Source organism: Ursus maritimus, unplaced genomic scaffold (genome assembly GCF_017311325.1).
Source record: "Ursus maritimus isolate PB19 unplaced genomic scaffold, ASM1731132v1 scaffold_17, whole genome shotgun sequence".
Classification (NCBI taxonomy): Eukaryota; Metazoa; Chordata; class Mammalia; order Carnivora; family Ursidae; genus Ursus; species Ursus maritimus.
The window spans coordinates 18,273,773-18,300,037 of NW_024424119.1; the positions used below are offsets into that span (position 1 = coordinate 18,273,773).

Below are 26,265 nucleotides of genomic sequence, written 5' to 3' on the forward strand. Positions count from 1 at the left end.
ACTCTCATATACAGTATCAGCAAGGATGCAGACATGCCCTTTAGCAACCCCCACTCTTAGGTAATTGACCAAGGACAATAAAAACTCATTGTGTTCCTATCAAAAACTTGTATGTGAACATTCATAGTGGCATTATTTGAAATCACCTATAAACTGTACACAACTGAAATGTCCCTTTATTAATTTTCTATTGCTGCCATAACAAATGACCACCAACTTGACAGCTTAAAACAGCGTAAATGTATCATATTACAGTTCTGTAGGTCTGGTATGGGTCTGGTATGGGTCTCACTGGACCAAATCAAAGTGTCCATAGGTTGCATTCCTTTCTGGAGGCTCTAGGGGAGAATTCATTTCATGTTCATTTGGGCTCCTGGAAGAATTCTGTTCGCTGAGGTTGCTGGACCAAAGTCCCTGACTCCTTGCTGGCTATAAGCTGAGGGTCATTCCCAGATTCTAGTCAAGTCTCATGTTAGTTCTCTCTGACCTCTTCTGTCTTCCTCTTCAACTTTAAGGAACTCATGGAATTAAAGTGGGATAACCTGGGTAATCCAGGATAATCTTCCCATCTCAAAATCCGTAACCTTAAGCAAACCTGCAAAGTCCCTTTTGTCAAATAAAGTAACACACTCTCAGGTTCTGAAGATCAGAGTGTAAACATCTTTGAAGGGTCATTATTTTGCTTACAAGATTACCTCAAGTGGGGAGTGGATAAATAAACTATAGTATGCCCACACAATGGAATACTAATTACATAGCAATAAAAAGGAAGAACTATTGATACACACGATATGAATGAATCTCAAATGCATTACGCTAAGTGAAAGAAGCAGACTCAAAAGGCTATATGCTGTATTATTCCATCTATATAACACTCTAGAAGAAGAAAAGGTATAGGGACAGAAATCAGATCAGTGATTATCAGAGACTGGGGGTGGGAGGAGTGGACTACAAAGAGCCATGGGGGAAATTTTTAGTATGATGGAACTATTCTATATTATAATTGTGGCAGTAGATAAAAAACCATCCATCTGTCCAAATTTATAGAACTACATAGCAAAAAAAGTGAACTGTACTGTAACTAAATGATTCCTTAATTTTTTTTTAATTGAAACACCACAAAAGTCTTAGAGCAGACTCAAAAAAAAATAAATCATATGGTGGTAAACTGTAACTTTCAAACATTAAGAAATGAGGCAAAACAATCTTAATTTTTCTCAAAGGGCTTTTCCAAAGAGCTAAAAATAAATCCACATCTCCAGTGTCCCTCAGCAACTTCCTTCTGCAAAAGATAGCAAAATTTAACTTTTATCTCCATTTTCTCTCCCCAAATAATATAATGCAAAGAATCAGTTACCACACTCATTTATCTCTGATCCATGATTCTCTAAGAATTCGTGTTTATTATATAAACTGCCCCTTTGCAACTCTGCTTTTATGAACAGGCAATTCCTCAAATAGGGGGCTCTATTCTATATAAGAGTGACTAAAGGAAAACAAAGGGATTTTCCTCTTTGTTTTATCCCTATATTCCTGCGTTTTCAGGGAATTAGCATGAGATCACTCTGTAAGTATATTTAAAGGTACAAACATAGGATGTGTAAGCATGCTACTACTTTGTGGAGTCTGAGCATTAGTAATCTTGTCAACAATTAGTAATACTTTCTGTGAAGGTTTTCTGAAAAACCAATCCTTTCATTTCTGATGAACTTACCCTATCATACAGAATAGTCTACACCTAAGTATTATAGCCTAATAGCAATTTATAAAGGACAGAAGAACATAAGTGTGATACAGACAACCAGTTTATTGCCTTTTACCAGCCTAAAAGCACAGTCAGCTCTTTATAATTCATATATGTTTGAGAATTGAGTTTATAAAGAGTAATGCCAACATAACAAATTGATCTCATTTGTGAGAAAAATCTTTCAATGCTTGAAGATATATATATATATAGTTTTCTCTTAAACTATTTTTTGTAATAAATGAAAAAATTAGACCCTTGTAAGCAATGAACTGTTTTTTAAAAAGCAACAGCAGTAAAGAATAATAATTAAAAAACACAATGAATTATTTCACTTTCTTCAGACTTCCATTAAAAAAAATGTGGGGAAAATCCCCAATACTCCTCAGCATAAAGTAGAATTTTAGGAATAGTTATATTACAGATTCAGAATAAAAATCCCAAAGCAAATACAGCAACGTGGTTTTTTTTTGATGCTTACCATGTTACAGGTACTATTCTAAACACTTTACTATCCTTTTCTCATATAATTATCATCACAATCCTATAGGGTATGTACTGGTATTACCCCTATGCCCCAGATGAGGAAACTGAGGCCCAAGAGGGTTTAAGTAACTTGCCAAACATCAGAGAGACAGCAAGCTGTGGAGTTATGCTGGCAGGCATTAAATTTAAATTAAATTTGAAATGCAGGCAGTTTAATTCTAGAAACTTCACTCTTTACATTTATTTGGACTTTCTATTACCTACAGAAATACTTCTCCAAGTAGTAATACCTAGAAATTACATGTAGTCAGGCAAACCTCTCAGGTCCCCTCCCTCTTCAAGAGCTCTGTACTATCACTCAATAAACTTTGCTTTGCTGCCGAAAGAAAGAAAGAAAGAAAGAAAGAAAGAAAGAAAGAAAGAAAAGAAAAGAAAAGAAAAGAAACCAAACCATGTAGCCATAGCTATATACATATTCATATGGCCATATATATCTGAAAGTTTTCACTCAGAATTTGACCTCAAGGCCCCAGAGGAAAATTCTTCTTTTTTACTGGGTAAACTAAGATAAGCTATTAAAACAACTAGACAGAATTATTTTAAATGTTGAAAATTTCAATGAAAAGACGGGTGTAAGCAACAACAACAAAAGACCCATAAGCCTCAAGAAAGGGCCTGAGATAAATGGGAATGAAAAGGGAGAAAGGAAACATTTTGAACTGTATACCTTTTTGTACTATTTTGTACAAACAGCGCTGCTTGAATTTTTTTTCCTCACTGAGGCATAAATTATTTGCACATATGTATTACATCTCTAGAAAAAGAATCCCAGGATTTTCCCTCCTTTGTGTCTTCATCTTGCTTCTTCATGGTCCTTGATGTCAGCTGAGGTTTTCAGTATAGTGAGACCAAGCTGGTGGGACAGGAGATTATTCTGCCATTTTTCTTGATCTTTGAGTTGTATATCAAATCTGGGGCTGACCGCTCCACACTTGCTTAACCTGCCCATGAGGTTCGTAACAATTTTCCCAGCTCTGTGATCATCAATAATTTCAAATTTGCCAATGTAACCATGCTTCAACATCACAGTTAGAAACCGAACAATGACTTTGGAGCCTGGTCTAGTAAGGACTTGGCATTTGCCTCTCTTTCTGGCATTATGGGGTTCTGGGGTTTGTTGTTGCTGTTGTTGTTGTTTGACATTGTTAATGCTCTTGAGAGCATGTGCTACAACATTCATGCGCACCATTATGGCAGCATGGAAAGATGGCAAAAAGAGTACTATTTGGTTTTTACACACGTGCCCACGTATTTGGCTATTAACTTTAAAAAAAAACAATTAATGGAAGTACACATTCACACAAGTTTGTAACAGGAAACAAGGAGGGGAATAAAAGAAATAAACATACAGAAGAAATTTACTGAATAACAGCAGTCTAATCAAGAACTGTAAAAATCAAATCCTAAGTGAATTCTTGATAGTTGTAAAGAATATGGCAAAATGAAAATTAAAAGGGGATCTTAGAGCCCTATCTTAAAACTTAGACCAAAATAAATTTCAAACGAATCAAAGATTTAAACATCTAAAAAAATCCATAAAGTACTAAAGGAAAACATGAAGAATACTTTATAACTTCAGAATAGAGAAGGCCTTTTCTAAATATAAAACCCAGAAAACATAGAAGATTGCCAAATTAGACTACATAAACGTGAAGTATTTATGCATGCAAAAAAAGGTAAAAGCCTTAAAGTATAAAAAAAGAGCAACAAGCAAAAAATAATTGCAACCCATATCACCAACAATGGATTAAAAAGACCAAAATTGGGGCGCCTGGGTGGTTCAGTCGGTTAAGCATCTGCCTTCGGCAGGTCATGATCCCAGGGTCCTGGGATTGAGTCTCACGTGGGGCTCCCTGCTCAGTGGGGAGCCTGCTTCTCCCTCTCCCTCTGCACCTCCCCCCTTCTTGTTTTCTCTCTGTCAAATAAATAAAGAAAATCTTCAAAAAAAAAAGACCAAAGTCCTCCAACTACATACACACAAAGGGTAAATAAATGTCAGAGTTCACAGAAAACTCCACTAGCTCTATAATATATATAAAGATGGTTAATTTCACTCATAATGAGAATACAAATTAAAATTCCAATGAGATATTATTACCTATTGGATGAACAAAGATCAAAATGTTAGATAATATTATATTGAGTAAAGTATATGAACACATGTACTCCACATTCAGAGGTACAAATCAGTTTGAACTCTGTAAGTCAATTATGGCAAAATCTTTTAAAATTTCAAACACACAAATATCTGACTCAACAATTAACTTGTAGGTATTTATGCTACACATAATCACAGAGGAACAAGATTATTTACAGAAATATTTATATCATTTGTAGTAACAAAAGAGTAAACAGCTTAAATGTCCATCAGCAGACTTAATGTTTTGCTACATCCAATAATGGAATAGTATACAGGTATATATATAGGAAGCCTTATATGTACTAGGTAGAATAAAACCCAAGAAAAGATATACTATTATATGGAAAAAATTAAATGGAAAAGGTATGGAATAGTTTGCACAGCATGCTTCTTCACACATAATGTGTGAAAAGAAAAAAACATACATACACATATATTTGTAAACTATGGAATATGTCTGGGAGGATACACAAGAAACTGGCTTACTGTGGTTGCCTATAGGAAGGGAGAATGAGGAAGAGGAAAAAGACTTATTTTCACTATATACTTTAAGAATTTTTGTACTATGTGCATGTATTCACCATTCAAATAAATAAGCTCTTAAATAACAGACACTAGATTCATGGTAATGTGGGAAAATGTCCTTATTTTCTGGAAATTCAAACAAATATTTAGAATCAAGATATCTATAATTCATTTTATAATACTTTAAGAAAAAAGATGAAGGAAAAATGGAAAAATGAAAATCACTATAATTGTTAGATCCAGCCAACAGGTATATGGGAGTGTCGTTACACTATTATTCTAATTTTCTATACCCTTGTCATTTTTCATACTAAAAGTAAACAGTGAAATTCCTTTTACCTAACATAATACAGTGAAATTCTTTCTACCTAACTCAGACAAGTAATGTCAATTTACCTGGAAAAAAGTTCTTATTAACATAGGGAAACACCTTTAAAAGTTATATGTAATTTAAGCATTTTAGGTAAACATAAAACAGAAATGTGACCTTCCTTCACCAATCTTTGGATCCAATGTCACAGTCTTACCTTTATTATGAATCCATGGAAAACAGTTCAATTTCATCCTACTCACATAAACCATGTCTACTTTTGGCTTATTTAAAATGCATACATCTAAGTGCAAAAAAAAATTACCCTTTATACAATGTTGCCCAAACTTTTATTGTTATCCCACAGCTAAATGACAACTAAAACTCCACTCTGAGTTTTTCAAAGCAATCAAATTAATCAACTACTCTTTTCATTTTAATATTTCATCTGTTTATATATTTAACTAAATTATGCAACTACAAAAACTGAACTGGAAACAACATAAATGACTCTTGGTAAGCAAACACTTCAAATGGTGGGACAAGTTCACACGTGTATTAGAGAATAGTCATTAACAACCACTTTAACACACTGTAAACATCAGTGAATTTATTTTTCTTTTCTTTTTTTTTTTAAGATTTTATTTATTTATTTATTTGAGACAGAGAGGGAGAGAGAGTGCGCAAGTTGGGGGGGGGGATAAACAGACTCAGCATTGCACATGGAGCCTAAAGTGGGGCTCAATCCATGACCCCAAGATCATGACCTGAGGCAAATCAAGAGTCCAACGCTCAACTGACGGAGTCACCCAAGAGCCCTGTGAATTTATTTTTCAAATGAACTAGAAAGGGCAATTAATATAACACAAACAGTGATACAGAAAAACTTAACTTTTTGAAAATAGTGATAAGGAAATAGAAAAAAGGAAAAATACCCGCTAACATCTAACCCAGTCTTCGAGCAGCAGATGAGGCAGTAAGCTGACTGACAGAAAAATGACAATAGAAACAATTTAAAAACTAGGAAAACTAACGCAGCTGCTAATCTCTGGCTTTTTATTAAACTAACACACAGCATCAAAGTTCTATCACATATCACTGCTAAGATTCAGCAAAAGAATGGTCATACGGTACAGTTATAGCTGTTGCTCTTAGTGAGACAACTGATCTAGCCAGAGGAATAGCTCAGTATATTCAAGAATAAACATCTTAATGAATAGTAGTCATTCACCCACCTGCATCTAAGCAATATGCTCTTCTTTCATTCTATCCTCACTAAAGCCCCTAACCCTAAAGTGACTATAAACAGCAGTGAACAGGAAGCTACTCCTATTTTGAAGGGTGGAATAGCTTGTAGACTATTTAAAAAATATAATTATTATAATGTACTAAAACCTAGTACACTGTAACTAGTAACCAGTACATTTTAAGTAGTAACTAGTAGATGATGCCAACTTCTCTTTTCAACCACTTATATTTAATACCCATGTATTCCATTTTGAACAAAAATACTCACACTTGAAATTCCTAAAACAGATGATTAAATGGAGATTTAAAAATAATTCCTGCCAAAGAATTATTCATTTTGCAAAACAATTTCCTGTGGATTTTATTCACTAGTTAAATATTCTAGTGAATATGAAATGGTTCAATTTATATCTGTTACCTAAAATCTCTAAAGTCTATTTAGGAATCTCCAATTTTTTTTTCTTTTTTTTTCTTTTTTTTTAAAGATTTCATTTATTTATTTGACAGAGAGACAGACAGCCAGCAAGAGAGGGAACACAAGCAGGGGGAGTGGGAGAGGAAGAAGCAGGCTCACAGCGGAGGAGCCTGATGTGGGGCGCGATCCCATAACGTCGGGACCACGCCCTGAGCCGAAGGCAGACGCTTAACCGCTGTGCCACCCAGGCGCCCCTCCCATTTTTTTTTAAAGTTAATCATCTAAAACTGGAATCTAATAATAGCTACTTTAGAACACGCCTATTATCTGCTAAGAAAGTAGCAATGATCAGGAACAGTATTTCCATAACACTCATATAGAAACTACTTTGCAATATACCTTATTTGAGAACCAGAATTTTTAAATTTCTTTCTTCTAGAACTGTGATATTATCTCAACAATGCTTATTGTCTATAGGGAAACACAATTTCCACCAAATTCTCCCTCAATATCGCTCACTAAAAGCATATTAATTTAAAATTCATGAAAAGATATTTATTAGAGCAATTCTAAAATACTGCTAAGATCTCCCTAAAGTATTTGTATTTTTATTCTTTATATATAAAACCTCAATCTTGATTATTTTATTGCACTATTCAAGATTTAAATATCATTACAAACATATTCTTTAGAGCATAATCATCTTACATCACAGGCCGAGCTACTACCTGGTCTCATTTTTAGTGCTATTTTAGCTATTTCCAAATGGAGACAACGCTCTAATTCCAGGCCCCTATATTGACTTATTTACTTAAAATCGTTGTCCTTGTTAAGGAACTGTCATCATTTGTAACATTTGCAAATCTTGTCACAATACCTAACAGTTTTAAAACACTGCAAAATCATAGATGCTGAGGTTTTTAGACTACCTGTAACATAATATAAATTTGTTCATTTGCTTACCTAAGGTGAACTAAAGTGACAATCCCATCCCTCACCTTTTGAAAATGAAGGCATTTAGAAACTATGGATGTCTTATCTTTAAAATTCCTAAATCTCATTCCTATAAAATTTGTTATAAGTTAACACTCATTAATTTCAAGTTTTAAAGTAGCACACTGTCAAAAATTTCTTAGAACTAACGCTTCTGCCTTCTTGTTATTTTTGGTAGTTAAATAAATTTCTGTTGTCTAAGTTAAATAAATTTCTGTTGTCTATAAACTATCTAGTCTGCGGTATTTTGTTACGGCAGCCCCAACAAATTAACACACTGTCTCTGCAAATCAGGAGTTTTACTTTTTCCTTCTAATCTATGTGACTTCATTTCTTTTTCATGCTTTGTTAAACCTGTTGGGACTTCCAGTACATTACTAAATAGAAGCAATGAGAAAAGGTATTTTTGCTTGGTCCTATCTTAGAAATGATGCAAATTTTCACATTTAAGTATGCCATTATTTGTATGCATTTGTTTTTAAGTTCATTTTATTATTCTTTATTTTCTAACTTCTTGAATTGAATACTTAGTACACTTATTTTAATTATTTACAGATCAGTAATACATATTTAAGGCTAATACTTTCCTCTGAGTACATTAGCTGTATCCCATAGAGCTGGTTAAATTTTTATTTATTGTTAGTTTTTAGACCGTTTATAATTCTTCTTTAACCTAAAAGCTGTTAGGTTTTAGAATATGAAGATAATGAGGTTCCACAGCCTTTTTGTTCATTTTAGTTTACTGCTCTAAAATCTGGACAATAGTTCTTTGAGAACTTCATTGACATTTTATGACCAAACTTACTCTCAATTTCTGTGAATATTCCACAGGAGGAAAGTTCTGTCTTCAGAATACAGAGTACGGTCTATATCAATCAATTCATTTAGCTCTTCAATGTCTTTACTTATTTTTCATCCAGTTAATTTATCAGGAGATAGATGAGAGAGATAAAATCAAGCTCCTGCTACTCAAGCACTTCTTTTTTTCATATCATGATTCCCATAGTTTTTACCTTATAAAAGCTATATAGAGGAAATACATAGATAAATGGCACATGTAAGACATATATTCCTGTTAGACCATCTTTGTGGATTTCACATTACTATAAATTGCCTTCAACTGTCTTGCATGAATCTTTTTGCCCTGAATTCAACTTTCACTAATATTAGGATTGTTAGGCCTTGCTTGCAAGTACTTCTTCCAGATCTTTTGTTTGGTTACTGACTTTATTTAAGACAAATAATACCCCAAAATTTTTTTTTAAATTTCATTCAAATGTTTTTTTCTTTTATGGTTTCTGGGTTTTTATTCTTATTTAAGAACTTCACCAACCACCACAAAAGATTACACAACTAAAGTACACTTTCTATTTTTTTCAGATCGTGATTTTTTGTCTTTTAGTAAAATGTTATGGTTTTCTTCATAAGTTTCCTGTTAAATGATCTGAAAGCATATCATAGTTTTTATACCTAGTATTAATAGAAAATTTTTTTTTTAGTTTCTGGTCACTGGGCTGAAGAATGCTGGCAAAGCATTATTTCTATGTGTCTGTGAGGATATTTCCTGAAGAGATTAGCATTTGAATTGGTGAACTGGGTAAAGCATATAGCCCTGGGTGGGCAACGTCTAATTCCTTGAGGGCTGGAGTAAAAAAGGCAGAAGGGCAGGGCACCTGGGTGGCTCAGTTGGTAAAGGAACCAATTCTTGGTTTTGGCTCAGGTCCCGATCTCAGGGTCCTAGGATCAAACCCCACATCGGGCCCTGTGCTCAGTGCAGAGCCTGCTTGTCCCTCCCCATCTGGCTACTCCCTGTGCTCTCACTCTCTCTCTCAAGTAAAAAATCTTTAAAAAAAAAAAAAAAAAAAAAAGGGGGCGCCTGGGTGGCACAGCGGTTAAAGCGTCTGCCTTCGGCTCAGGGCGTGATCCCGGAGTTCCGGGGTCGAGCCCCACATCAGGCTCCTCCGCTATGAGCCTGCTTCTTCCTCTCCCACTCCCCCTGCTTGTGTTCCCTCTCTCGCTGGCTGTCTCTATCTCTGTCGAATAAATAAATAAAATCTTAAAAAAAAAAAAAAAAAGCAGAAGGGCAAATTAACCTGTTTGAGTTCAGAAATCCAACTACCCTGGAACAGGGGCACTCCTGGTTTCTGGGCTTTTGGAGTTAGACTAGGACTTACACCACATTCCCTGGCCTTCAGACTAAGACCGTGTTTTGCCACTGGCTTTCCTGGCTCTCCAGCTTACAGACAACAGATCAGCAGATCATGGGACTTCTTGGCATCCATAAGCACATGAGCCAATTCCTACAATAAATATCTTTTATATATCTATACATATCCTACTGCTTCTGTTTTCTCTGAAAAATCCTAATATATTCCCTTTATAGATGTGTCTGCTCTAAGAGAGAACAGTTGTTGATTTTCTTAAGCTTATATACTGTTCTATCTTATCAAATTCTAGTCTTTTTTAAAAAACCTAGAATCTCTCAGCTATTCTAGGTTTATAATCTTATAAACTGAAAAGAGAAATATTTTTATTTCTTCTTTTCCAAAGTTTATCAAATCAAAGTTAATTCCTCTCCACCACCCATCTTTCTTTGGTCTAACTACATTTGCTAGAACGTCTTAGAAAATGTTTAAAATTAATGGTCATAACAGGCTTCCTATCTAGTCCTCATTTTAATTCACTAAGTGGGTAGTTAAATTTGGTCAAATGTCCTCATCATATCTGAGTAGTTTTCTCCGATACCTTTTTTACCTATAGCTTATATTAGAAGTGACTGCTGAATATGTCAAAGGCCTTTTTAGTATCTACTTATCTGACCATATAATTTTTCTTCTTTAATTTGCTGATATGAATTATGCTAATAGACTTTCTAATTAAATTTCCTGTAGATTCCTGAAATAAATTCTACTTGGTCAGTGGCATAACTACTCACATGATACACTGCTGGATTCTACATACAAATATGTACTTGTAATTTTTACATCTATATTCACAAGTGAGAACGCCTATAATCCCCAAAATGTTTTTTTGTCACTATTTATGAGATTTGGGGTATTAAAGCTATGCAGAAATCATAAAGTAAATTGAAGGCCTTTTCATGTTTTCCTAGGGCCTGGAATAATTTAAATAACACAGGTGTAATGTTTTTGAAAATAACAATAAATGGTATTAATGAATATTTTATTAGCTGCAAACACATTACATGCATTGACTCACTTAATAATTCAGCTGTGAATCCACCTTGTCTTGGTGTTTTATTCAATAGTAGGTCTCTATTCACCTTTCCAGTTTCTTCTGTGTTAATCTCCAAGTTTTCTACTTTGGCAGAAAGTCAATTTGGTCTACTTGTATTTGAAAAAGACCATCCATTTACTAGTTTCAAGTTTGTTTACACAATGCTAGTTTCAAATTTGTTTATATCTCCTTTCTTCCTAATCTCAATTATAATTGTTCTCCACTTATCTCCTTAATCAGACCCAAAAGGAGTTTCTCTATGATCTGGACTTTACGAAGACCAAGTTTATGGACTTATTCATTTCTATTTCTTTAGTTTTAATGTTTACATTCGTTGTTTCATTTTTCCAACTTTGTTTTGGTTTCCTTGTTATTTTTAAATTCCTTTAAAATGTGCACTAAGTTCCTGAGCTAGTCATTAAGCTTATTATTTCTCATATCTAAACCTTCCCTTTAAACTCAGCTTTGTGAAGCTAACAATCAAATGAAACACATGAACTCTAACTAAATCCTGGATCAGAATCAGTTTGTTAATTAAAATGAAGAAATACACTCTAAAATCTTTTTTTTAGTTACTGGAGAAATTTTATACAGGCAATATATTAGATGGCATTATTGAATTACTGTTTATTTTCTTAAAAGTGATTTTGTATTGTGGCTATGTAGTACACTGGCATTTTTAGGAAATGCATACTGAATTATTAAGGCATGAAATGTTATATGACATCTGCATTTTTAAATGATTTATGGGCTGAACTATGTCTCCTCCCTAAAAAATTCATAGGCTGAAGCCCTATGAAGCCCAGTATCTCGGAATATGACTATTTTGCAGATAGGACCTTTAAAGAGGTAATTAAGTTAAAATGAGGCCATTATGGTAGACTCTGGTGTCTGACTGGTATCCTCATAAAAAGAGATTAGAACACAAGGAGAGACACCAGGGGGCGCACACACATAAGGGCAGCCAAGTCAAGAGGCAGCCACAAGGGGCACCTGGGTGACTCAGTCAGTTAGGCGTCCAACTCTCGGTTTCAGATCAGGTCATGATCTCAGGGTTCTTGGATTGAGCCCCACATCCCTCACATCAGGCTCCCTGCTCAGTAGGGAGTCTGCTTGAGGAGTCTCTAGCTCTGCCCTTCCTCCCCCAAAGAGGCAGCAACAAGGTGGCCATCTGCAAGCCAAGAAGAGAAGCCTCAGAAGAAACCAACCTTGCCAGTACCTTGATCTTGAACTTTCAGCCTCCAGAACTGTGAGAAAATTAATTTCTGTTCTTTAAGTCAACCAGTCTATGCTATTTTGCTATGGCAGCCCTAGAAAGCTAATGCAAATGGCTCTGGGAGAAAAATGATAAATACAAAGAGAAAGCAAAAATAGCAAAATTGTTAATGTTGATGATTCGATTCTATGATTCTTTAAATTCTTATGTAAATAAGAAATTTTCCAAAATAAAAAGGTTTATATTAGCATCCCAAAACTCTGGGGATTTTTTATCATCACAATAGTCAAATTTTATGTACCTATATAAAATGAGCCACCTTACCATCTCATCTGTGAAATGAGACAATTATTAACCTGACATTATAATAGATACTAGAAGAATTTCAAGTGCTCTAAACCACTAACATAATACCTGGTGGGTAAGTACTTAATAAATAATAAGTATCACTAGTAGTAAATTCAAATTCCCAAGGAGAGATGTGACTCTGCTTCAGGCTGGCATCGCTGTGGTCATATATGTATAAGTAGCAGTTTAAGAAAATCATCTTAATCCTGAAAGCAAATAACTGTATTCTCATATATACCAAAAGGACCAATCATTACAAGTAAACAAATCAATTCTACACTGTTGAATCATTTTATATAATTACAATACAGAAAAACAATCACATTCTTGAGGTAAGAAATCATGGAAGGAACGACAAAGAAATTTTGAAATGGAAATGAAAGTTTTTAACTTACTGACTGACTAAATCAGATCCCATCTTAGTGCCATCATCTGCCTCCTCTTCCATATCAGAGTCCATACCATTGTCACCTTATAAATAAAATAAACTATTGAAAGCAGGCTTATAAAACATCAGAACAATTTAATCATTACACAAAGTGCCATCTATAAAAGTGATGCAGGTTCAAGAACTTTATAGTTGTTGAAAGATGACATTTTTAATTGCTTATATTTAAAATGAGTTATTTCAATGGCTTATTAGGTATTTCTCACTGCCTTCCCGTTATCTATTTTATAAATATACACACACACAAAAAAAATGTACGTGTGTGTGTATATATATATATGAGTTGATCAATATGAGTTGAAAACATATACACCCACACACACACACACAGAGGTTACACCCAGAGGTATACATCTATCAGCAAAGTTACAAATTCCATTAAACCATTTTTTTTTTAAGATTTTATTTTTAAGTAATCTCTGCACCCAACATGGGGCTCAAACTCACAACCCTGAGATCAAGAGTCGCATGCTCTACCAAGTGAACCAGCCAAGTGTGCACATTAAACCATTTTACATTTAAAAAAGATATTATCTCTGGAAATCCAAGTCCCCATTTTTTTGCTTCTTCTCTTGTAATGCTAATGCTAAAATCCTTGTACAGTTCTAAAAGAAAAAAAAAGCTTGAAAATCTAAAATTCTGGGGTGCCTGGGGGCTCAGATGGTTAAGCTTCTGCCTTTGGCTCAGGTCATGATCTCCGGGTCCTGGGATCAAGCCCCACATCAGGCTCCCGGCTCAGTGGGGAGTCTGTTTCTCCCTCTCCCTCTGCCTCTCACCCTGCTCATGATTTCTCTGTCTCAAATGAATAATAAAAAAAAAATTTAAAAACGAAAATCTAAAATTCTACAGGAAATAGTGTCACAAAGAAGAGTCACACTTTAGGCAGAGATAAATGTAGGCAAATTGCAAAAATTCTTCCAACTCCACAGCCAGGTCTTATTAGAGCAAAAGCTGAATGAAACAGGCAATTACAAGTAATAGGGATGTTAAGCAGAAAATAAAAAATTATTTTAGGAAAAGCCATATCAATAATTAATACTTTTTTACAGCATTTTGAATAAAATTTTTTATTTCATTTTATTATTGTATACAACTATGCTCTTACCTTTGATTACATTTGATTTGAGAAAATGAAATACACATCAAAAAGTCTAGTCTTGAAATGCTATTCTGCTATGTAAGCTATATTTCAAAGTACAAACAGAAGTAAAATTACTCAATGACTACCCAGTAATGAAATTAAACTAATAATCAAGTCAGAAAAAGAGTAACTTAGGATTTATGCTAGATGTATGTTAACTAATAAGTTACCAGAGTGCAGAAATATGTATTCTTACCCTCGAGAATCTTCAAGATTTTTTTTTCTGATAGGAGCTCTAATTGTTCCTGGCACAGTTTTTTAATTTCTTCTATTGAACAGTTCTAAAGAAAATAACATTAAAAAAATACATTTATGTAATATAGTGCCAATGTAAACCAGAAAACAGTAATCATAAAAAAAGTCTGGTTAGCAATCTCTTACAATAAAACAAATTAAAAGCTACATATGTCTTTCCATGAGATGAAATCTGAAAAACTGTCAATAACATGTAAATATTATAATTTATAGACATTTGATGAGAATAAAGTCATGTTTATTATGAAAGAACAAACTAAAAAGTAAGTCAGGTGCTCAGATATTCTTAATAGCAGCCTATTTGTCATGTAATTCCTCTAAATATTTAAATACTCAAGTGCTGGCTCTATATATCTTAGATCTTCCATGCCCTAGTTCCATAACTGTAAAATTAGAATACCATAAATAAATATATGAAAACATTTGTGAATTTAATGAAATGTAAGCTTTTACCAACCAATATTGTGCACTGTTACATAGCAGAATATTATTTAAGACACCAGAAAGAGTCATTATACCCCTATTTTGTTACTAAAATTGCCTGCATTTAATAGAATTATTTCCAAAAGGTTAATAAATTCCTTACCTAAACACAGTACACTGTTCCATTTTTTCTTGGTAAACTTTTAAATATACAAGGCCATTTATACTTCTCCAAGATCCCATTTTTTAATCTTTTTGAAGTAGCTTGAGTTGAAAACATCCAATTATAATTTACATGAAGTAAAATGATTACTACAAAAAAGGTGTTTGTATATTTCTATATATGTGTATAATCCAATAAAATATGTACTGAAGTACCTTTAACACATCAGGAAGCATCTTCTGTAACTTTTTCTCCCCTATGATACAGAAACACTGCTGAAGCATTTCTTTTTTGTCTGATATATAGAAACTAACTGGTTTTAATGACACAGTCAGGTCCAGTCCACCTTCTTCAAGGTCACTGTGCTCTGCCAAGAATAATTCTTTTTCCAAAGTTGGCAAAAGGTATTTGGTATCCTAAAATAAAAGAGACAAAGAGCCATTAAATAAAGGAGTATGTATATGATTCATACATTTACATTTAATAACTACTTCTTTATTAAACATTTCCAAATTCTTTGTTTGCATAGATTATTTACCGATAGCCAGTAAAAAGTGTATTTAATTGTTCAGTATGATCTTATTGTCTGTACTACAATTAACTCGATCAGTTGATGTAAAGTGAAGAGATTACCTCAGGACACACAGGTGAAAATATACTCAATATTAAAAGAAAAGGAAATATACTCAGTATTGAATGATCTACAATTTTACACTTCTGAACAATTAGGATATTCCTCTAGCTTGCCACTCAACCCAAAATTTTATGTATGCATTGTTATTCTTCCTAAATTCATAAAAGGAAATGGGATGGCAACAAAAATGTTGAAGATCACAATTATGAAGTATTACTGCTTACCAGGAGCTACACTCTTGTTAAAACTGCTATGTAATTTAATCATATTCAAAGTACTCAAGTCATTTAAGACACTTCTGTCAATTTTACCTCCTATCTCCCAAATCTATCTAGCCTCTCCAAATCTACTGCCATAATAATCAGTGAGGATGTAGAGAAACTGGAGCTCCCACACACTGCTAGTAGGAATAGTGGTACAGCTGCTTTGAAAACACAGTTTGGCAGTTCCTTAAAAAGTTATCACATGACCCAGCAATTCCATTCCTAGATATACATCCAAGAGAAAATGTAACCACACACCTGCACAAAAACTTGTACACAAATGTTCATAGTGGCATTATTCATAATAGCCAAAAGACAGCCACAATCCAAATGTCTATCAAATGACAAATGGAAAAACCAATTGTGGTATAGCCATACAATGAAATATTATTCCATTCATATAAAATGTCCCGAACAGGGAAATCTATAAATCTATAGAGACAGGAAGTAGTGACTGCTTAGGGATGGAATGTGGTGGGGGTGAGTATTAGGGATGATAGCTGAAAGGTATACATCGGGTTTCTTTTGGGGGTGATGAAAATAAAACGGACTACAGTGATGGTTGCACAACTCCAATAATATGCTCAAAACCAGTGCACTGTATACTTGAAATAGGTGAATTGTATGGTATATGAGTTACATCTCTATAAAGCTGTTAACCAAAAACAAATAATAATAACAGGAAACACAATATACACAAGATGTAAATGCACTCTTAGAATTCTGAGAAGTTATCTACATGCCTAATATATAATGACTTCTTTTTTCTTCACAAATTAGAACTAGGGTTCAGTTCTGCGTGAAATAGTAATATTATTAATTAATGTAAAAAAATTAAAAAACCCCACCAGACCCACAGCGCTTTACAGTCCAATAGTCCAATTCTAATAAATCTTCACGAAAAAGAAACTATTCTGGAACACATCCCAAAAATGCGAAGCTTTCCAAATCAATCCATAAGGCTACATAATCTGATACCACAACCAGACAGGGTAACTACAAAAATAAAAACCATAAGCTGGTTTAACTTAGGAACATAGAAACAAAAGTAAGAATACTGAATTCCAGCTGAGTACAATAACCAAACCAACAAACTATCCCAAGACTGCAAGACAGTTCAACATGAGTTAATTTACCAATTTATTAAAAATTACATTATCAGATTAAAGGAGGAAAATTATGTGATCATCTCAACAGAATGCCATAAAAGCATCTGATAAAACTCTACAGCCCTCAGTGAACTAGGAATTGAAGAAAATGGCCTTAACTTGATCAAAAGTATCTTTCACAGGGGCGCCTGGGTGGCACAGGCGTTAAGCGTCTGCCTTCGGCTCAGGGCGTGATCCCGGCGTTATGGGATCGAGCCCCACATCAGGCTCTTCCGCTATGAGCCTGCTTCTTCCTCTCCCACTCCCCCTGCTGTGTTCCCTCTCTCGCTGGCTGTCTCTATCCTGTCGAATAAATAAATAAAATCTTAAAAAAAAAAAAAGTATCTTTCACAATCTTTGGCAAATATATTTTTGGTTGGAACATTAGAAGTGTTCCCATTAAAAAAACAAATGAGAAAAAAAATGCCTACTATCACTGCTTCTGCTCAACACTACAGTAAAAGTCTTAATGTAAAAGTACAAAAAAACAAGAAATATTCTGAAAAAAAGAGACAAAATCCCCTGTCAGCAAATTTTTCTGAGTCAGTTTTAAACTAGTAATTAATAGTGTGGCTAAATACAAGAAAATACATAAAAATAAATGGTTTTTTGTGCTTCCACAACTCCCAATTTAAAGATGTAATGTTTAGGGGCGCCTGGGTGGCTCAGTCAGTTGAGCGTCTGTCTGCCTTCCACTCAGGTCATGATCCCAGGGCCACGGGATGGAGTGCCACATCCGGCTCCCCACACAGCCGGGAGTCGGCCTCTCCCTCTGCCTCTGCCTGCCGCTCCCCCTGCTTGTGCACGCGGCGCTCTCTCTCTGACAAATAAATAAATAAAATCTTTTAATAAATAAATAAATAAATAAAAATAAAGATGCAATGTTTAAAAATATTAGATGAAAACAAAGACTATGTTTAGGATAGGTTGGGAGTATAGAAAGATCTTTCTAAAACACACAAAATCCAGAAGGCAAAAGATAATATTATTAGTCTTAACCACAAAGAAATAAAAAACTTCAGTACACCACGGACAAAGTTACAGTAACATCTGCAATATACCTTACACAGAGTATTAGAACCTTGACTTTATATACAGAGCTTCAGAACTTATCAGTAAAAAGCTCAAAACAACCAAAAAGAAAAATGGCCAAAGAATATATTTATGCAATTTACATAAGAAGGAATCAAGTGGCAAATAAAAATATTAAAATGTTCGATCTCACTATCAGGAACATATAAATCAAATGAAATATTAATTTCACCCACTAAGCTCACAAATTTTTCAAAAATGGAGATTATATGTAGAAATGGGTATTCTTTTGGAATGTTTAGACCATAAATCAGTAAATCTTTTTTGGAAAGCATTTGGTGGTACCTACCAAATCTTTTTAAATGCATAAATTTTGACCCCGCAATTTCACTTCTAAGATTCTATCCTAACATATATATGTACAAGGGTTCATTTTCACATCATCTCCGTAACAGCAAGAAAACTAAAAATCTAGATATTCATCAATAAAGATAAAATGGAATATCCCGCAGTCACTAAAAAATAAGACAGTATCTAATTCAATGGGGGTAATATCACAATAAAGCTTATGTGTAAGAACTTAAATACACATACTTGACAAGAGTTAATGAAGACGCTGCGTAGCAAATAAAGGGGACGCTTAAACAGAGACTCTCACGCTTTCTCCTTTATTTCTGTGTTGTATAACTTTTATGTAGTCATGCTTTCATTTTATAATATAAGCAAACGGCTTTTTTTTTAACGGCGGTATCTTGGTAGATTGACGGAGTGTAAAAAACATGGCTTTTATAATCAGATACTGGATTCAGATTTAGGTGTTACTAACAAACTGTGACTGTGGGTAAACTTCATTAATCTCTCTGAGCCTCAATTTTTTCATCCTGTAAGGCGGAGTTAATCATAATCTACTAAAAGGTGAAGATGAAGAGAGAAGTAAACCGTGGCTCTCAAGGGCACTGAAGGCTAGCTCCTGACCCATACTTTTCAGGTAGACTGCTACTGGCGTGCAAGGGGCCAAAAGCAAAGAGCTAGATGATCAGCTAATCAAGAAACTTTAAGTTAAAGGCACGGGAGTGTGCGGTTCACTGGTGCTCAGGGACATGAACCTCAAGGAGGGGTGAAACCTTGGAATCATAGCACTAAGTGAGCTACAATAAGAGCCCCATCCGTCGCCACATTCCGCTCCCCGCACGTCTTCGTCGGAGAACGCAGGAGCTCGGTGAGCAGAAAAAGGGCGCGCACGCACCTGCTGCAGGGACCCGGAGACGCTGGAGGATGAGTCAGTGCTCCTCCGCTTCCGGCGCTCGCTGCGCTCCACGCTGCTCCCGCCCCAGCAGCTGCCTCCACTCCCACCGCCGGTGACACTTCCACTGAAGCTGGTGTTTCCACAGCAGGTGACGCTCCCGCAGCCGCTGGTACTCCCGCAGCCGCTGGTGCTTCCACTACCGCTACTGGCTAAGGCGGGCACCAGGTCCGGCGCCGCGAGCGCCGCGGCCGCCTCCTGACCGCTTCGTTTGCGCCGCTTCTCCCGGGAAGACTTCTTCCCCGTCATGATCGCACTGCTGCAACCATCCGGCGAAAGTCCGCCGTCTCTAAAGCTAGGTATTCCCCGCTGCGGCGGCCGCTACGGACCGCGAGCGCCGGCGTCGCAACTTGTACGTCACTTCCGGCCTCGTCGCAGAGGCAGAGAGGCGTTCCTGGAGGGCGTGCCTGGAACCCAAAAGTGCTCCCTTGAAAGAGGTGGAGGTTGGCTTGAATTTGCTGGAGGGCTGGCAGGTTGTCTCGAACGTTAAGGTTTCTGTGCCTCTCTACAAAGGACAGGAGGTGGAGCTTTACAATAGCCCTTTGCCTTTTTGATACCTCTTTTCAGATACTGCCCTATACGCATACACAGTAAGGCATGGTGTAGTTTTGTTTTATTTATTTTCCAATGTTTGTATATGACACTAAGACGTTATAACAATTAGAAGAACCTGGGGAAAATCTCATTAATATCATCACCGGGGCACATTTTTTTTAAGTATTTTAGGTAATTATACAGAAATAGGGTCTTGTGCTTCTTTGTTTTTCCCCATTAACACAAATTTTTAGGCATGTTTCCTTTTCACTTCTAAAGGCATTTGGTTCTAGTATTTCACCTTATTCTTTCTCTATTTAATTTATTTAATTTTAATTAATTTAGTATTTTATTTATTTAAATAATAAATTTATTTAATAAAATTTAGGTTGTTACCAATCTTACATTTTACAATAATGCAGCAATGAACAGCTTAAGAAAAAAATTACATTATTTTCCTTATGGTATTTTGTGCCCCCCAAAACAAATTGATCGGCACCTTATTTTTCTTTTCTTTTCTTTTTTTTTTAAGATTTTATTTATTTGAGAGAGTGAGTGAGAGAGCACACGAGCTGGGGGAGAGTGAGAGGGAGAAGCAGACTCCCCTGCTGAGCAGGGAGCCTGGTGCGGGGCTTCATCCCAGGACCCTGGGATCATGACTTGAGCCCAAGGCAGACTCTTGACTGAGCCGCCTAGGTGCACAGCACCTTATTTTTCTTGTCCTATTTAATCAGATTCCTTTGAAGAAAGACGAAGCTAATTTAAAATGTCACCCATACACTGGAACCTTAAATTTTTTTCTAATATATGAGTTTTAACTTGCGTTTTTAATTTTACTTTTAATTCAAGTATAATTAACATAGTGTTATATTAGTTTCAGCTGTATAATATATAATGATTCAACAATTCTATACAGTTCCCAGTGCTCATTAAGATAAATGTATTCTTAATTCCCTTTATTTATTTCACCTATACCCCCATCCATCTCTGCTCTGACAACCACGTTTGTTCTCTGTATTTAAGAGTCTGTTTCTTTGTCTCTGTTCTTTCCTTTGTTTGCTCAATTACTTTGTTTCTTACATTCCACATGAGTGAAATCATATGGTTTTTGTCCTTCTCTCCCTTATTTCACTTAGCATTATACTCTCTATATCCATCCATTTTGCTACAAATGGCAAGATTTCATTCTTTTTTATGGCTGAATAATATTCCGTTGTATGTATATGTGTGTGTGTGTGTGTGTGTGTGTGTGTGTGTATATGTATAAAACATTGGGGTGCATATATCCTTTGATTTACAATTTTGAATACTTCATCATTGATTGGAACACTATTTCCTCATCAAGTGCTAATAAGTTTAACCATTTATCTACTGAAATCAGTGTGTTGACCTTATAAATGTACATAAATTATTTATGTTTGTGAAATGAGAGAGGGGAGCAGGGATAAAATATTATTGGCATATCAGTGTTCCTATCTTTTCTCTCTCTCTTCCTTCCTCAAAAATTACCTTTTCAGACTATTCCTTGGTTTTCAAAGGAGAGGAAAATAAGAAGAGTTTAAAGAAGAGTTTAGGAGTGCACAGGATTGGTAAGGAAGTCTCAGGCCACTTTTACAAAGAATTTGAGGCAAGAAACACACAAAAAAAGCAGAGTGCATGAGGGCAGCCAATAAACAACTGAAGAGAATTTAGAGAGTATTTCTGGACGTTATTTATTTCTTGCATAGAGTGCATGAGGGACAGGTGAAGGACTTGAGTGAGTTTTTGGAAACTGAGTATGTGTCATAGGTTTATCAGTGTTAGATTTTATGGTCTGCTGTGTAGAATTTTGGAAACACAAGCCAAGTTTTAAAATCAGTATCAAGAATACATATTAAGAAAAAAAAAGCATGTCATCGTGTGGCAGGGGTGGTCTCAGCAGGGGCTTTAGCCACAGAAGAAAAAAGACAGGGCCTGGTGCAACACTAGCTGAGTGATAGTAATCCTATATGTTTCACTTGAGGGACAGAAAGCAATTAAAAAAAGAAACTTCCCTTTGACCACATTTCCTACCTTTCTCAGACATTCAACAACTATTTAATAAATGGGTAAAACAAACCAGATGGCAGGGGTAATTCCAGCCCTGGGAAGACAGCTGTCTCTACCCCCTGGCTCCACCTTAGTTTTGCTTTTAAGGAAAACCTGAGGCTGAGCGTATTGTGCTCTAAGGAGTTCTATATTGGCCTCATTAAGTATCTTACCTGAAATGATTGAAAGTATTATGTTCATAGACAAAATAAGCACATAAAATTAATAACATGTAATGTTTGTAACCTTGTTACAGAGTGAGTTGTGTCCCCCCAAAATTTATATGTTGAAGCCCTAACTCCAAATGTATCCATACTTGGAGATAGGGCCTTTAAGGATGTAATTAAGGTTAAATGAAGTCCTGAGGGTTGGGGCCCTAATCAGATAAAACTGGTGTCCTTATAAGAGGAAGAGCTACTAAAGATCTCTTTCCCCTGTCCCTGGTCTCCTTCTACCCTTTTCCTTCTCCCCTCCACCCCCACCCCCACCCCCACCCCACTCCCCTGTGAGCACACAGAGGAAAGGTTAGTATGAGAAGGGAACCAGCTGTCTACAAACCGGAAGAGAGGTCTCATCAGAGATCAACCCTGACAGCACCTTGATCTTGTACTCCTAGCCTCTAGAACTGTGAGAAAATACATTTCTGTAGTTTAATCCACCCAGTCTGTGGTATTTTGTTACAGCAACTTGAGATGACTGATATAAACCTAAAATGGTATGTATTAGCCTAAAACTAGTTGCATATTAATTACTGGCTGTAAATTTTTCCCTTATAAAATCAGTCGAGAAGCTTCCTTTAAAAAAAAAGGATTTTATTTATTTAACACACACACACACACAGAGTACAAGCAGGGGGAGCAGCAGGCAGAGGTAGAGGGAGAAGCAGGCTCCCCGCTGAGCAGGGAGCCCCATGTGGGGCTTGATCCCAGGAGCCTGGGATCATGACCTGAGCCGAAGGCAGACGCTTAACCGACTAAGCCACCCAGGCACCTCATTTGAGAAGCCTCTCAGTTTCTACTTCATTCTACAGCAACCTGACAAATAGTTCTCATATTTCTTTGGCTGGAGCAAGAAGCCAGGGCACTGCCAACTAGATAACTGAAGCATTTATCCATTTGGCAGATGAATCCCAGTCTTTGTCCACTCTTCCATGTTCTTGTTCGGAATACAAAGGCATTGTTTGACCACTGGTGGTATGAGTAGAAAATACACAAAATCCATACCTTCACTAGCTTATATTTCTAGTAGGGAGGAGCAAACCAAAAAAAAAAACACACAATAGAAAGTGCTTCCACCCTCACTCTGGCATTCTGCATTCTTCTTACTCTGCTTTATTTTTCTTCAGTGCTCTTAATACTACTACACATGCATTTGTTTGTGTGTCTCCTTTCACTTGAATGTAAGGTCCATGAAAGCAATGACTTTGTGTTATTCACTTCTCTATTCCCACTACCCAAGTGCCCTTAATAAAACATTTCTCACATAGTTGGTTCTTAATAAAAATTTATTGCATAAATGAGTGAATGAAACATAGTTTTAGATGGAGAACCAGATTTATCCAGGATTATATGAACTACTTTTATGAGAGTAAAAGTACCTAGTGAAATTAATGGCCAGAAATTCCTTTGTTAAAGGAGGTCAGGAGGAGCTCTGCTGGGAATAGTTCAGTGCTCCTTCATCACATGGCAGAGAGACAGCTACAGGGACTCAGCTGCCACTGTGACACTGACATGCACACAGGCTTTGGAGCAATAGTTACAAACAGCTTTCTAACAGAAACTAGATAATTCTACATGGAGCTCAGCCATGCAGAGAACTGGGAAAGGACTTTGACTTGTTGTGTGAACATGTCATAGACACATCACGAGGTTGGTTGGCTTAAAGCCAGAGAGATACCATTGTCTATTTAGGTTGAAAAACATGAAATTGCCTTTTTGAGATATCAAAACACTTTGAATGTTGACCATTTCATATGTTCAATATAATATTATAGAGCTGAAGAGACCCAGCATTGAACATTGAACATTGTTATAGACTTAAAGCTCAGCAAACTAATGCAGGACTGCTTTTCTGTACTGGAAGGTAGACAGAGATTGAAATTTATATGCCCTTTTTATAACTGCTCTTCAGCAACTCAGCATTGATCAGAATGATCGGCCTGGGATATGTATGTACTAACGCTAGGGCCAATCAATACTTCTTTGGAATTTATAGAGACACTAGGTGAGAAATTCAGTCTTCCACTTAAATGCACCATAAGGAAATTACCTCTAGTTGTCACGTTCTCTGTCTTGTGAAGGTTAACAAAAAACACTTACTGAAACAAGAAACAGAAAGTCCTAATACTGTCATGTTCATATCAGTGAGCCAACAGTTGTCTCCTTTTTCATTAAGCTGATCTGAATTGGTTTCACTTGCAACCTAGATTCCTGATGAATGCAACATACAACATGTAAGACCTTGCATGATCTGAACAGCATTTTCCTCTGTAGCCCCATTTCTTTCCTAGAAATATGCCCTCCGGGCCTATTCAGCAACCCCACCTCCACTCATCTTGTTAAAGCTAAAATTCTTTTAAAGTATCATTTCTTATTTAAAACCTCTCCAAACCATTTCCTTTCTTAATCTTGTTAAAATGAAATGCTTCTTCCTTTGTAAGACACCGTCTTCCCTAAAGAGCATCCAGAGCTCCTGACTGCAGATATTTGTTCAGTATCTTCTCCAATATATGGTTAGTTCTCATGAACAGAGACTGTGTGTTATATATCCTTGTAGTGCCACCACCTAGTACGGTGCCTGGCACGTGCTAGAGATGCAATGTTAAATTCTGAACTGAGAAGTTCAGGATTCATACAGAACTTCTTTCCAAATCACCACTCTGGTAAATTGCATTAAGGGTCCCATTTCTTCACCTCTCCCGGTATTCATACTCTTTGCCATGTAATTTGGCAGTGTCCTTCCGCTTAAGGCAAGACACATAATTCCCTGCTTTTGAAGTTGACCATATGACTTAATTTGGCCAATGGGGTGTTAGCAGATGTGTAGCTAGCACAGTGTTAAGGAAAAAGAAAAAAACAGGGCACCTGCCGGGCTCAGTCGGTAGAGCATGCAACTCTTGATCTCAGGGTCATGAGTTCAAGCCCCACATTGGGCTTGGAGCCTACTTAAAAAATAAACAAAACACAACAAAAACAACAAACAAAAAAACTTGCAGTTGTGATGTCACTCTTGTGCTTCCAACATTACCATGAAAATGATATACTCAGGTTAGCACACTGGTACCAGGAGAGAGATGAGGGACAAATAGAGCTCAGCTGCCCACTAAACTATCCAGTCAAGCCTACTCTAGAGCAAGAGTCCTCCTCCAACCTGCAGACTTGAATGAGCCCAGTCAGGATCAGCCACCCCTAAGCTTGTAACTTCTTAGGTAAATTAATGCCATTGTTTTTGCTGTCAGTTGTTGAACAGTATTACGGTGGCTATAGTTAACTGATAAAAAAAGTTTAAATGAAGTGTAAGGATATTTGTGTTGAGGGTTCCAAACAACTAATTTTACAAAATATCATCAGGATACCCCCACCCATGGGCATTTTTTTCCTAGTAGCAATAAAATAAAATACTTTTCTTCTCTTTTTAATGTTCTTTGTATCCAGCAGTCACTTTTATTGTTAAAGAAGATGGTAGCCTTGTGTTATCTGTGGAAGCAATGCTTGGTAAGTACTCATTATGTGGTAGACATTTCACGTATTTTATTCTTCTACTTTATAAAATCCTAAGGTACCTTTGATTAAACTGAGGCTGAGATCAAGCATCTTTTTTTTTTTTTTTAAAGATTTTATTTTATTCGACAGAGATAGAGACAGCCAGCGAGAGAGGAAACACAAGCAGGGGGAGTGGGAGAGGAAGAAGCAGGCTCCCAGTGGAGGAACCTGATGTGGGGCTCGATCCCACAACGCTGGGATCACGCCCTGAGCCGAAGGCAGACGCTTAACCACTGTGCCACCCAGGCGCCCCTGAGATCAAGCAACTTGACTTAATTCAGTAGCAAGTGGAGGAAATGTCATTGAAATGTATGCCTTTTTAACCTCAAAGCTAGTACTCTTTCACTGGTGGATTTTGCTATTGAAAATTT

General features: G+C 36.1%; 1 protein-coding gene across 1 annotated transcript in view; it reads right to left on the reverse strand.

The window, feature by feature from the left end:
- Positions 1 to 19,901, reverse strand: part of CAAP1 (caspase activity and apoptosis inhibitor 1) — a 54,329-nt gene extending 34,428 nt beyond the window's left edge. Inside the window, exons 1-4 of the mRNA XM_008695076.2 lie at positions 19,476 to 19,901; positions 15,368 to 15,568; positions 14,508 to 14,592; positions 13,118 to 13,193 (exon numbers count right to left, since the gene is read on the reverse strand). Of these exons, the coding sequence (XP_008693298.2) occupies positions 13,118 to 13,193; positions 14,508 to 14,592; positions 15,368 to 15,568; positions 19,476 to 19,781 (668 nt within the window). The 5' untranslated portion in view covers positions 19,782 to 19,901. The remainder of the gene's footprint in view (positions 1 to 13,117; positions 13,194 to 14,507; positions 14,593 to 15,367; positions 15,569 to 19,475) is intronic.
- Positions 19,902 to 26,265: the final 6,364 nt, after the last annotated feature.